We start from the raw sequence: 14,247 nt of genomic DNA on the forward strand, positions 1-14,247 counted from the left end.
AAACGCTGCATTTTGCATGGAAAAAAAGTCCCCAACCCTTTCCAAAAACGCAGAGGCACAAAAATGCATTGATGTGAACATGTTCCATAGGAACCCATGTTAAAAAATCTCCCTGCATTTATGCAAAATGCATCAAAAAACGCTTTAGTGTGAATCAAGCCTTACTGTACATGCTTTCATCCATTGAAGTCTATGGAACCAAAAACCAGAAAAAACTCCCTGGCCTTTTCCATAAAATGTACAGATGAGAACTACTGTACATCCATAGGAAACCATGTTAAATGGACTGCAGTGTGTTTCTGCAAAACTGAAGACACGCTAAAAAAATGCATAGGTGTGAACCAGGCCTTCATGCAGCCATTTCATGCATTTTGTACATTTATCTGCTTATAATACATAAAAAAAACTATTATACATAAAACAAATTATGAAATGCTTCATATGGGCACAGAAAATGATATGATAATCATTTTGGTATGCAAAGTGCCTTGAGTGAGGCTGGATTTACACTTGCTACGGCCGTGGCTCACAGCAGGAGGTCCGTTGCGTTCCTGTACACGAATTCAGGGGTGAATCAGGGGTGAATCAGGGGTGAATCAGGGGTGAATCAGGTCTGAATTTCTGCCTGAATTTGCACCTGATTTTGAGCCAAAGATGCACAGGACCCTTCTTCAAGGTGTGTGAACTGGCTTCATTGAGAGTTAGGCACACTCTAATTTCGTGCGAATTTTATGCGGAGAAACCTGCATCCAATTTGCATAAGTGTGAACCCAGCCTAAATGGGTACATATATCAAAACCTACAATGTTGGTCTGGCAGATATAGATGTTGTTCCTTGTACTATGACAATCCTGGAGGCCTTCTGTATGCCATAGGAATCGTATTCACTGTTGGTGCGACTGGCTCATTGCTTGTCGGAGCAAACATAAATGTCAAATTCCAGACATCCTTTGTAATGGGAGTTTTATTATTGTTGAGAAACTTTCAAAGTTTTATTCACATCTAGGGTTGCATACACCGCTGTTTTCTGATTACAACCGTTTGATTGCACCAGGTGGTTACAATGAAGGCAGACCTCTCTATTTAGAAATCAGCGTGATAAAGGGCATAGTGAAAAAACAACTTATGCACAGAATATCATTCTCCAAAAATTTGCTGGCAAGAAATCTAGTTTGTCTACAAGGGTTTGTTTTTTTCCTAAAAAGGTCTTCCCTACACATAATAATGTGTAGTCATGCTCCAGGTTATCATACTCATTACTACTGCAAAATGAGAACTTAGAAATGATAAACACTTGAGAAAAACTAACTGCAGTGACAGAAAAATAAGTGTCATAAAAGTCATTTCATAAAGTTTGTGCACATTTATATATCACATACTATGTTTTTCAGTTTAGCTGCACTTTATTTATAGTTTTTATTAAGAACATACGAAAAGCAATATGAAATCTACAGTTAGAGGACCCATTCTTTATTTGGGCGTTCTTTTTTCAAGATCGAGATACAAATTTCAAAATAATTGGTTTCTTGGGCTGCATGAAACCTTGAGTGCTGAACTCCATTGGGATCTGTACACCGGAAAAAAAAAAGGAAACAAACCTGTAAGCACCATAGCTAACAAAGCCAGGAAAGCAAATTATATTCTACAATAAACGCTTTTTGGTAAAATGAATTGCAATTTTCGAACTTAATGTAGTATTTTGATGTATCTTTTTCCTCAGCTATGTTTTCTTTTTGTATACATTTTAATGCGTGTTGCATCCTTTGTGGTTTTCAATAAGCTATGTCCTACATAGTATGAATGTCAATATATGTAATACAGTATGCACTGCAGTGTTTAAAAATGCATCTGGTGAATGTAGACTTATAATAATTAGTGTTCAAGATGGCTCCTTTTACAGAACAGATGGGGTGGCAGACTGCCTATTGTAGTGTAAGTAACTTTTTTTCATACTATTGCCACTATCAGAAACCTGTTGCTTAACATATTAAACCCTTACATAGGCTCTGAAGTGACTAGCCTCAGGTGATACACAGTGATAAATGAAATCCTCCTACATAAGTGGTACCTATTTTTCTACAACATTCTCTCTTCTACAGCCTTCTAAAATACACAGGTGGTATTTCTCAGCTTCCAAGAGGTATGGGGAGGGTATTTGAAGTCACATACTGCACAGCACAGAGCTGAGTGTAATCTGAGACATGAGTGGACTTGACTGTCCCTCTGCACATTCTCACAGGGAAACATGCATAGTTGGGGGGGGGGGGGGGCGTAGTGTCACCATGGATTGCCTTGTGTTAGGATAAACTTTCAGAAGTGACTCAGTGAATGCAGATAGGAGAGGAAGGAGAGAGCAGACAGGATAAACACAATAAATGTTATGGAATGAGGCACGTACATTCTTTATGAGAATGTGCTTTAATTTCAAAGGTTTAAAGTTAATATTTAGGAAGATATGCAAAATATACCAATGAAAGCAGCCATGTGTTTATTGAAAAAAAAAATCATAAATATATTTTAAACGCAATTAATATAATACATTGATACATACTTGATTTCAGCATACTGGAAGACTGTGAGAGAAAGAGATAGTACTTTGGGCCAATCAGCCTCCTTGCATTCACATGCTACATTTGATGCGAAAGAACACACTAGTAGAAGATAGACAACTTCATAAGCCTGTTGCTGTTCCCTCACTGTCCAATCACAGACTGGGACCAGGGGAGTGACCTAGCTATGTTGTTTATCAGGAGCAGAGAAATGCCAGGTCATGTGGTTGGTTGTGCTATGTGGCAGGGTTGTGTAAATCTCAGGACTAGTAGACAAAAATGCTAACAATTTTGTAGGTAAAATAGATTCCATATGCATACCTCCCAACTTTTTGAAAAAATAAATAATAAAGATGAACAGCTTTTAGCATGCAATATGTAGGGCAATGAAAACAAGGTTTTTTTCACTGAAAAATGTAAACAAACAGGAAAAAAAATATTATACTATTATTGGGCCTTCAAACACCATGTTTTCTGAATGACATTTGGTTATTATGATGATACTCCTTGGAATTTGTTGTTTTAATAAAGAAGCTATCGGAATGGTGGAATTGAGCATGTCCTCAGGGAAAAACGCAATTTTGACAAATCAACATGTGGACAAAAAAAATCATCGCCCCTTGTAAATTGTATATTTATAGGCATGGCTGGAAGAGGGTCACACGTAATGACATCACTTCTGGTTGTACAGTGCACATTGCATTGCTACGTATGCAGGAAGTTATATTCTGTCTTGCGATCATTTTCGTACCGTTAATAATCCACCTTGGGTCCAATATGAAACTAGCATTCAAAAAACAAATTATCATTTGTCCAATTTTCTCATCTTCTGTACTAGTCATAAGTTCTCTAACTCACATTAATACATACACTTACAGTGCCTTGCGAAAGTATTCGGCCCCCTTGAACTTTTCAACCTTTTGCCACATTTCAGGCTTCAAACATAAAGATATAACATTTTTATTTTTTGTGAAGAATCACCAACAAGTGGGACACAATTGTGAAGTGGAACGAAATCTTTTGGATTTTTGAATCTTTTTTAACTAATAAAAAAATGAAAAGTGGGGCGTGCAAAATTATTTGGCCCCCTTGCGTTATTACTTTGTAGAGCCACCTTTTGCTGCGATTACAGCTGCAAGTCCCTTGGGGTATGTCTCTATCAGTTTTGCACATCGAGAGACTGAAATTCTTGCCCATTCTTCCTTGCAAAACAGCTCGAACTCAGTGAGGTTGGATGGAGAGCGTTTGTGAACAGCAGTTTTCAGCTCTTTCCACAGATTCTCGATTGGATTCAGGTCTGGACTTTGACTTGGCCATTCTAACACCTGGAAACGTTTATTTGTGAACCATTCCTTTGTAGATTTTGCTGTATGTTTGGGATCCTTGTCTTGTTGGAAGATAAATCTCCGTCCTAGTTTTAGGTCTTTTGCAGACTCCAACAGGTTTTCATCCAGAATGGTCCTGTATTTGGCTGCATCCATCTTCCCCTCAATTTTAACCATCTTCCCTGTCCCTGCTAAAGAAAAGCAGGCCCAAACCATGATGCTGCCACCACCATGTTTGACAGTGGGGGTGGTGTGTTGAGGGTGATGAGCTGTGTTGCTTTTACGCCAAACATATCGTTTTGCATTGTGGGCAAAAAGTTCGATTTTGGTTTCATCTGACCAGAGCACCTTCTTCCACATGTTTGGTGTGTCTCCCAGGTGGCTTGTGGCAAACTTTAGACAAGACTTTTTATGGATATCTTTGAGAAATGGCTTTCTTCTTGCCACTCTTCCATAAAGGCCAGATTTGTGCAGTGTACGACAGATTGTTGTCCTATGGACAGACTCTCCCACCTCAGCTGTAGTTCTCTGCAGTTCATCCAGAGTGATCATGGGCCTCTTGGCTGCATCTCTGATCAGTCTTCTCCTTGTCTGAGCTGAAAGTTTAGAGGGATGGCCAGGTCTTGGTAGATTTGCAGTGGTCTGATACTCCTTCCATTTCAAAATGATCGCTTGCACAGTGCTCCTTGGGATTTTTAAAGCTTGGGAAATCTTTTTGTATCCAAATCCGGCTTTAAACTTCTCCACAACAGTATTACGGACTTGACTGGTGTGTTCCTTGGTCTTCATGATGCTCTCTGCGCTTTCAACAGAACCCTGAGACTATCACAGAGCAGGTGCATTTATACAGAGACTTGATTACACACAGGTGGATTCTATTTATCACCATCAGTCATTTAGGACAACATTGGATCATTCAGAGATCCTCGCTAAACTTCTGGAGTGAGTTTGTTGCACTGAAAGTAAAGGGGCCGAATAATTTTGCACGCACCACTTTTCAGTTTTTTATTTGCTAAAAAAGTTTAAATTATCCAATAGATTTCGTTCCACTTCACAATTGTGTCTCACTTGTTGGTGATTCTTCACAAAAAATTTAAATGTTATATCTTTATGTTTGAAGCCTGAAATGTGGCAAAGGGTTGAAAAGTTCAAGGGGGCCGAATACTTTCGCAAGGCACTGTACAAGGACCAATTTAGACAGGGGCCAATTATGCTACCAGCATGTCTTTGGAGGATTGGCTTACGATACACTTTAGATATGGTCACATACATCTATACCAAAAATAAATGATACCATTAGGAAAAGTACATAGGAATACTTTTATAATCGAGTATAACTCCAAAAAGAAGTATACTAATACAATGTTAAAGGTCATCTAGGGGCTCACAAATTTAACCTTCAGGTATATCAGCAACCATCATCGAGATTAAAGTGTATTTATACCCAAAACTTTTTCTTTTAGCTTTGGACAACACAAGGAAAGGTTAGAAACCCTGACAGGTTTTACTGCTATCCAGGGCCCTGTTAGAGAGATTCCCCTCACTTTCTGTTCTGGGGGTAACCTTTTACCAGACAAGAAGTAAAGAAAAACTGCAACATAGAAACAGAAAACAATAAAAAGTGGACAAATGTTCCAGCATTTCAATGCGTAAAAATTGCTTTTTACGCGGTCTGTGTAGCTGATAGAGAGGTTCCCTCTCACTTCCTGTCCTGGGAACATCCTTTTTACCAGACAGGAGGTGAACGATTCTCTCCAACAGAGTTCTAAACTTACCCAGTCTATCCAAAAATAAATAAGTTTTGGCTATAGATAAATTTCAACAGAATGCAGGATTTTGTCAATGATGAAGCTTGGCTCCAATCAAAACTTTTTTTTTTCTTGTTTTGGATTGAGTAGAGTAAGGTCTTTTCCCAGTTTATTGCTGTCTGACTCCCTGTTGGAGATTTTTTCCTCACTTTCATTTCTAGTTCATGAGCAAGAATCTCCAAAATGGGGACACAAACTGTAAAAGAACTAAAAAAAAGGTTATAAGCCTTTCACAAGCTCATAAACAGGTGTTCCTATTGCCGAATCCACAACTTCGATCAGATAGCAACAAAAAACTGGTCCTACAAAGCACGGGGGAGAAAACCAGCCCAACGGAATCACCTACATGGCATGGGTTCTAGACTTCTCCAATTCTATCCAAAACTAAAAAAAATATTTTATCTGGAATTCCACTTTAAGAACTAAAGAAGATAATACCTTAATTAACTCTTTTGTCAAATATATCTTATGTACTGTACATGTAAAGTGAGATGGATAATACTATCTTTATAAAAAAGTGCAGAGATTTAGCTCACCAGCGTGTCTTCACAGGGTCGACATGTGAAGTGCTGAAGGATGGCTGCTATTGCTACTTTCATGCTTAGCAATGCAAACCTCATTCCAATGCAGTTTCGTGGCCCATCTCCAAAGGGAATGAAAGTGTATGGAGTATGACTTTCTCTGTTTTCCTTGCTAAACCTGCAAAAAAAAAAATATTACTGCCTAATGATAACTATGGTCTGTAGTAGTCTTTTTTTTTTTCGTTTAGGCTATAAAAGGGGTCTTTTGTAAGAATAAAGCACACAACCTTATAACAGTAGTTATACATCAAATGTACATAAACAAGACAAGAGAGGAATATACCTCTCCTGGGTACATATCAATACCAACAGAGTGGGTGACTTATATAAGTAAAGCTTGGAATGTTGGATCAGATCAGGTATTCGAGAAATGGTACTTTACTATGTACTGTTTTTATACTATACTATATTACTACTAGTTATGTTTCAGATCTATTCTAAGAAAGCTTTTTTTTTGCATAAGATAATAAAATACTTGCATACATTATATAATTCTACAATTGGAAAAAAAAATATCTGATTGGCTTTATATGGGCAATGACAAATTCTTATTTCAGTAAGTATAATCCATTGCAGGTTTTCGGATGACCACCTTTTTGATTGTCGGGTTCATATCAGATAATTATTTAAAAAGTTGTCACTGGGGACTGATGTCAAGAGCTTGACATCTTCCAGTTTAGGGTCAAACTGGAGTGTTAGCCAAAGGAAACGATAAGGGTCAATAGAGTCTCTATGAATCTCTCAAGCATTGAATTCTGTCATTTGCATTTAATTCTATTGTTTTCAGGAGGCTATTGAAGCAGAGGCCCTGATTATTGAAATCCTAAATGTATCTGTCAGGGGCTCCACTGCTCTTGCAATTAATAGGAGTATCAATTGACACAATTGCAATTGCATCTATATAAGTGTTGGTCTAACTGTTCAATATGACCTTTGCCAGTGAGTTACATCATATAAGTTTAACAGATTTGATAATGTGATACTAAAACGTAACCTCTGCAGAGTGTGGTCCAAAGGGAGATCCACAAAATAAGTGAAATGTCTTTTTGACATCTGGAAATCACAGCACCCAGCTACTTGTATTTTTTCCATATATGATCTGTGTATATTCAGGTAGCTTTTTTGGCTCGGATGTATAATGGTTATTATAGCTATTATCTTGAGGTTAAAATTGTAATCAATATTTTAACTTTAATTTTGAAGCTGGGAAATGGGTCAGTAAGGTCCAATAAGGATGGGAATCTATGAACAGTATGCCGGTATCTTCTGTACTATACCTTTCAGGTCGAAACTCTTCAGGCTCTGGCCAGTATTCTGGGTTATTATGCAACACATATGCTGGGATCATACAGACCATTCCTTGTGGTATGGTGACACCATTGATTTCAACTGTTTTCTTTGAAACCCTCTCCACTCTTCCTGCAGGAGGGTACATTCGGAGAGTCTCCTGAATCACCATATCCAAGTATTCCATTTTCATCAGAATATCATAAGTTGGGCTGGCCTGAGGGGGTGACATTAAATAAGTACACTCAGGCAAATAAGAAAAAAAAAATCACACTTTATTATATATGCAAATGCTGTCATTTCGTTTACTAAGGTCAATACAGTCAATTACAGTCAATAAATGATTTTTTCACCTTTTTGTATTAATTTTTTGCATCTCAGTGCTGCTAATCCTTTCCAGCCTTTTTAGCCACTTCCTGTCTACATATACTCCAGCCGCAAATCATTGTTTTGCATTGGCATAATGATAGTGACAACGGTTAACCGTGCCTGTAGAATGTGTATTGGCATGGCTGCTTGCAGGAGCACATGTGACATTACATGGCAGCAGACGCAGTACATGTATGCTATTTACATTACAAAATCAATATATCATGCTTTAAATTCAAGCTGAGAAGTGCAAAATATTTGTTCTGTAAAATTAATTTTATATTGCAGTAACCTTTCTTTATTTGCTGAATTGTTGATCCAGAGGTAGACAAAAAAAAAGTGAAAAAGTAGAAAAATAAGCAAAGAAAAATATCAGGGGGAAACAAAGCTCTACTGGACTGGGTGAGATTGATGTAGCTAAGGCTTATGTTAAAAATAAATATAACATGCTTCCATTTAAAGCTGAGAAATGTGAAATATTTGTTCTGTAAAATGAATTTTCCATTACAATAATCTTTCTATATTTGCTGATGTGTTGATCCAGAGGTAGGCAAAAAACCTAAAGTGAATAAGTAGAAAAATAACCAAAGAAAATAAATCATGGGGAAAAGTGCAGTGGACTGGATGCGATTGATTCTACTAAAAGTTACATTTTATGTTTATCTGCAAATCAGATCTTTCTAAAACCTCTGAAAGCTGTTTAAAGTGGATCTGTGAGAATGGAAAAAAGCTTCCAAAGCTAATTTGGGTTTAAAAGTCCAAGCTCCAGACCCTCATCATGCTGATTCTGGCTTTGATAACTAGTGAATGGCTGACCTAGAACAAGCATGGCAACAACAAAATATAAAAAGTCAGAGCTGTCATCCTACATAATTATTCTTATTTAATGATGGCAGTATCAACAGCTTTAGAACTGGCATTTTTAAAGCTAGGTAAGCAAAATGAAATAAAAGGATTTCATTTTTTTTTTCCCCGGCTTGGGCCAGACAGCATGCCACCATTGTAATGCTTTTGTCTGGGGCTCCCCAGAGATCCCATTATTCATAGGGACAGAAGAGTGAGATATACAGTAACACCCTTGGGAACTCTAGGCAAGGCCCAGCCTGGCCCAACCAGGATACAGTCCCACTTCTGAACTCTCCCTCTTTAGCCAGCACAAATCCCTCTATCGCTGCACACAGATCCATATTCAAGAGTAACTCTCCACTTTATAAAGAACATAAGTATAGGCTGGATTGCATAATAATCCAAATTTTGCTGTTCAAATAAAATGAACAGTGATATATCAGTGGCAGTTATTACTCCACAGGCACATCTGAAACTTGGAGACAGCTGTTTCATCATTTGCTTTGTTATCAAAGCATGTTCTTCAGGTTTAGGCTACAGTCTCTGTACAGAACTCCTCCAGGTAGCCATATTGCACCGAATTTTACAGAATATTACAGAGCTGCAGATTTATTAATATTTTTTAATAACATTCAATTACAATATGACTTGAGTCGCAGTTGTATATGCTATATTATTTTTTTATTTGATATTTTTTTTCCCCACAAAAGTTTTACATCCAGTTCCCGCCCAGCCTATAGCAGATTGATGGCCAGGAAGTGATTCTGTTAACCTGACTGGGTGTCATATGATGTCTGGAAGGATAGCCTGCCGGTGTGCAGCGTGGTGATCACTAGTGCAGCATGTCAGTCTGACACGCCGCATCTCCGATCGTGGTAAGGAACCTCTGACAGAGGCTTCTTACCATTATATCAGCTGTGACCAATCACAGCTGATCATCGTGGGAACCAGGAAGTGCCGGGAAACAGCATTCCTCGGTTCGCGCTGACAGGGAGAGACGATCGGCGGCTCTCCCTGTTAGAGGGGGGGTTCTGTGCTGATAATCAGCACATTATCAGCACAGCCCCCATCAGATGTGCCCATCAGCTGCCAATCAGTGCCAATCAGAACCCACCACAGTGCCAATCAGAGCCCAATAGTAACACCTGTCAGTACCTCATCATCAGTGTTATCTATTAGACTCCTTTCACACTGGAGCGTTTTTCAGGCGCTTTAGCTTTAAAAAAAAGCGCTTGTAAACCACCTGAAAGAAGCCGATTCCAATGTAAAAGCCCGAGTGCTTTCACACTGAGGCACTGCACTGGCAGGGCGTCAAAAAAAGTCCTGCAAGCAGCTTCTTTGCAGCGCTTTTGGAGCAGTGAATACACCGCTCCCAAAATGCCCCTTCCCATTGAAATCAATGGGAAGCGCCTGCTAAACGCTTTTGGCAGCAGTTTGGAAATAGAAATAGAGCTTTCTATTTGCGCTGTGTGGGCGCAGGGGATAAAAGCACCCCAATAATGCTCGAAAAATGCTGGTAAAGCGCTGCTAGTTTAAGCGGTGCTTTATGAGCATTTTTCGGGCATTGACATGAGAAAGGGCTCTTAAAGCACTTGGGCTTTCACATTGGGCTTTCACATTGGGATTGCAGATGAGGCTTCTTTTAACCACTTCCCACCCGGCCAATGCATATATACGGCCGGGTGGGAGCCGTCTACTCCTGATAGGACGTTCCTGAACGTCATTCAGAAGTAGCGGGATCGCGTGCCCGCACAGCGGCGCGATCCCGATGTGCTCGTGTCACCCGGACACGGCACATCTGAGATCGGCAGGAGGGCTCTGTGATTGGCCCTCCTGATCACATGACGGCCGTGTCCAATCACGGCCGTGATGTGATGTAAACAAACAGCCGGTTGCTAGGCAATCGGTTCTCCTCTCCTCACACGGAAGTCATCGCTGAGGAGAGGAGAGCAGAACGCTGCAGCCGGCTGATGATCAGTGAGTATGGGCTGCTTTTTACAGCTTTTTACTCACTGATCATCAGTGTAGTGTCAACACACAACACACCACACAGTACAAACACAGTCCCCACATATGTCCCCAAACCACACATGTCCCCAAAACATACATGTCCCCAAATAATAAAAACACATGTCCCTAATAATAAAAACATGTCCCCCACATATGTCCCACTAAAATCACATGTCCCAATGATTATCTGCACACATATGTACGTGATCACCTGCACACATATGTACATGATCATTTGCGTACATATGTCCGTGATCACACAAACCAATTATTATACAGTTAACGGAATTTTTTTTACCAAAAACATGTAGCAGAATACATTTTGGCTTAAATTTATGACAAAATTTGATTTTATTGGATTTCTTTTCAAATAGAAAAAAGAAAATATTGTTTTTTTTCCAAATTTCCGCTTTTTTTGCGCTTATATCGCAAAAAATAAAAAACGGAGTCGTGAATAAATAACACCAAAATAAAGCTCTATTTGTGCGAACAAAATGATAACAATTTCATTTGGGTACAGTGTAGCATGACCGCGCAATTGTCACTGAAAGCGCGAGAGCGATGAAAGCTGAAAATTGGGCTGGGAAGGAAGGGGGTGAAAGTGCCCTGTATTGTAGTGGTTAAGCGCTTTACAGGTGCTTTTTTTAACCCTAAAGCACCTGAAAAACGCTCCAGTGTGAAAGGGGTCTTAATGTCCATTGGAGCCATCTGTCAGTGCTGAATATCAGTACCGCCTATCGGTGCCCATCAGTGCTGCCTATCAGTGCCCATTACTCCAACTCATCAGTGCCGTCTCGTCAGTGAAAATGAAATTTTATGACAGAAACTAAAAAAAAAAAAAAAGAATTTTTTAATTTTTGGTCTTTTTTAGTTTGGTTAGCAAAAAATAAAAACCCCAGAGGTGATTAAATACAACCTAAAGAAAGCTCTATTTGTGGGAAGAAAATGCAACCTCCCCTTAGTGTTTACAGCCAGCTCACTTCAATTTTGATTTACTGCTTGCTGATAACAGCGTGGAATAGATTATAGCCATAAGTGATCTACTGCTGCAAAGGTTACTTGGGAAGTTACCAAATAACAAAATGTGGAAAGATGAAAATTTTATAAAAATATAATTACCCCACATTTTCACAGCTCTTAGGCCGCGTACACACGGGCGGACTGTTCGCCCAACCTTGTCCGCTGAACAGTGTTTGGGCGGACAGTCCGCCCGTGTGTGGGCTTTCAGCGGACAGTTTCAGCGGACAGTTGGACGGACAAAGTCTTTCGGAAATTCCGAAAAACTGTCCGCTGAAACTGTGTTTGAGCGAACAGTCCGCCCGTGTGTAGGCTACTTTCGAAATGAGCAAACTGTTCCCGCTCGGAAAGTCCGCCCATTTCGAGCGCGTGTACAGGTAGGCGGGGCCCGCGAAGGAGACGTCGCGGGCTCCGCCGCCTGGAATGGGCTTAAAGGGGAACCCAACGCCGAAAAAAATCGGCGTGGGGGTTCCCCCAAAGTCCACACCAGACCCTTGTCCGAGCACGCTACCCGGCCGGCCAGGAAAGGGGGGCGAGCGAGCGTGCCCCCCCTCCTGAGCCGTACCAGGCCGCGTGCCCTCAACATGGGGGGTGCCTTGGGGAAGGGGGGGGCCGCGCGGCCCCCCCCACCCCAAAGCACCTTGTCCCCATGTTGATGAGGACAAGGGCCTCTTCCCGACAACCCTGGCCGTTGGTTGTCGGGGTCTGCGGGCGGGGGGCTTATCGCAATCCGGGAGCCCCCTTTAAGAAGGGGGCCCCCGGATACCGGCCCCCCACCCTATGTGAATGAGTATGGGGTACAATGTACCCCTACCCATTCACCTGTGAAATAAAGTACAAAAAAAAACACAACACAGGGAAAAAATATTTTATTGCACAGCTCCGGGGGTCTTCCATCTTCGGGGGTCTTCTCGCCGGACTCCTCCGCTATCTGTGTGTAGCTCTTTTGCTAGCGGAGGAGTCCGGCTTTCTTCCTCCCCGCCGCCGGCCTCTTCTCCCGACTTCGGGGGTCTTGTCCCCCTCTTCGGTTCTTCTGCCGGGCCACCGCGCCTTCTTGTAGCTCTTTTGCAGGCGGTGGCCCGGTCTTCTGTCGCCGCTGCCTTCCGTTCTTCTGTCGCCGCCTTCGGTTCTTCTGCCGGGCCACCGCGCCTTCTTGTAGCTCTTTTACAGGCGGTGGCCCGGTCTTCTGTCGCCGCTGTCGTCGCCGTCGCCGCCGCCGCCGCCACCGCCGCCTTCCGTTCTTGTTCTTCTTCTTGTTCTTCTTCTTCTTCTCCTGTAGATGTTGACTCGACGAGCTCTCCGGCCGGAATGCCAGGGACACGCTCCGCTGCCACTTATATAGTGACAATGGGGCGGTGTCACATGGTATATGTCACATGGGTTGGTCACATGGGTTGATGTCACATGGGGACTATGACATCGTAAGGGGGCGGGGTCACCATGTGACCAACCCATGTGACATATACCATGTGACACCGCCCCATTGTCACTATATAAGTGGCAGCGGAGCGTGTCCCTGGCATTCCGGCCGGAGAGCTCGTCGAGTCAACATCTCCAGGAGAAGAAGAAGAAGAACAAGAAGAAGAACAAGAACGGAAGGCGGCGGCGGCGGCGACGACAGCGGCGACAGAAGACCGGGCCACCGCCTGTAAAAGAGCTACAAGAAGGCGCGGTGGCCCGGCAGAAGAACCGAAGGCGGCGACAGAAGAACGGAAGGCAGCGGCGACAGAAGACCGGGCCACCGCCTGCAAAAGAGCTACAAGAAGGCGCGGTGGCCCGGCAGAAGAACCGAAGAGGGGGACAAGACCCCCGAAGTCGGGAGAAGAGGCCGGCGGCGGGGAGGAAGAAAGCCGGACTCCTCCGCTAGCAAAAGAGCTACACACAGATAGCGGAGGAGTCCGGCGAGAAGACCCCCGAAGACGGAAGACCCCCGGAGCTGTGCAATAAAATATTTTTTCCCTGTGTTGTGTTTTTTTTTGTACTTTATTTCACAGGTGAATGGGTAGGGGTACATTGTACCCCATACTCATTCACATAGGGTGGGGGGCCGGTATCCGGGGGCCCCCTTCTTAAAGGGGGCTCCCGGATTGCGATAAGCCCCCCGCCCGCAGACCCCGACAACCAACGGCCAGGGTTGTCGGGAAGAGGCCCTTGTCCTCATCAACATGGGGACAAGGTGCTTTGGGGTGGGGGGGCCGCGCGGCCCCCCCTTCCCCAAGGCACCCCCCATGTTGAGGGCACGCGGCCTGGTACGGCTCAGGAGGGGGGGCGCGCTCGCTCGCCCCCCTTTCCTGGCCGGCCGGGTAGCGTGCTCGGACAAGGGTCTGGTGTGGACTTTGGGGGAACCCCCACGCCGATTTTTTTTTCGGCGTTGGGGTTCCCCTTTAAGCCCATTCCAGGCGGCGGAGCCCGCGACGTCTCCTTCGCGGGCCCCGCCTACCTGTACACGCGCTCG

General features: G+C 42.7%; 1 protein-coding gene across 1 annotated transcript in view; it reads right to left on the reverse strand.

The window, feature by feature from the left end:
* Positions 1-946: 946 nt before the first annotated feature.
* Positions 947-14,247, reverse strand: part of LOC143988051 (cytochrome P450 3A9-like) — a 71,735-nt gene continuing 58,434 nt past the window's right edge. Inside the window, exons 11-13 of the mRNA XM_077487314.1 lie at positions 7,541-7,767; positions 6,219-6,381; positions 947-1,567 (exon numbers count right to left, since the gene is read on the reverse strand). Coding sequence (XP_077343440.1) covers positions 1,490-1,567; positions 6,219-6,381; positions 7,541-7,767 — 468 coding nt within the window. The 3' untranslated portion in view covers positions 947-1,489. The remainder of the gene's footprint in view (positions 1,568-6,218; positions 6,382-7,540; positions 7,768-14,247) is intronic.

Source organism: Lithobates pipiens, unplaced genomic scaffold, assembly GCF_037356315.1.
Source record: "Lithobates pipiens isolate NorthernLeopardFrog02 unplaced genomic scaffold, aLitPip1_a1.2 Scaffold_18, whole genome shotgun sequence".
NCBI lineage: Eukaryota > Metazoa > Chordata > Amphibia > Anura > Ranidae > Lithobates > Lithobates pipiens.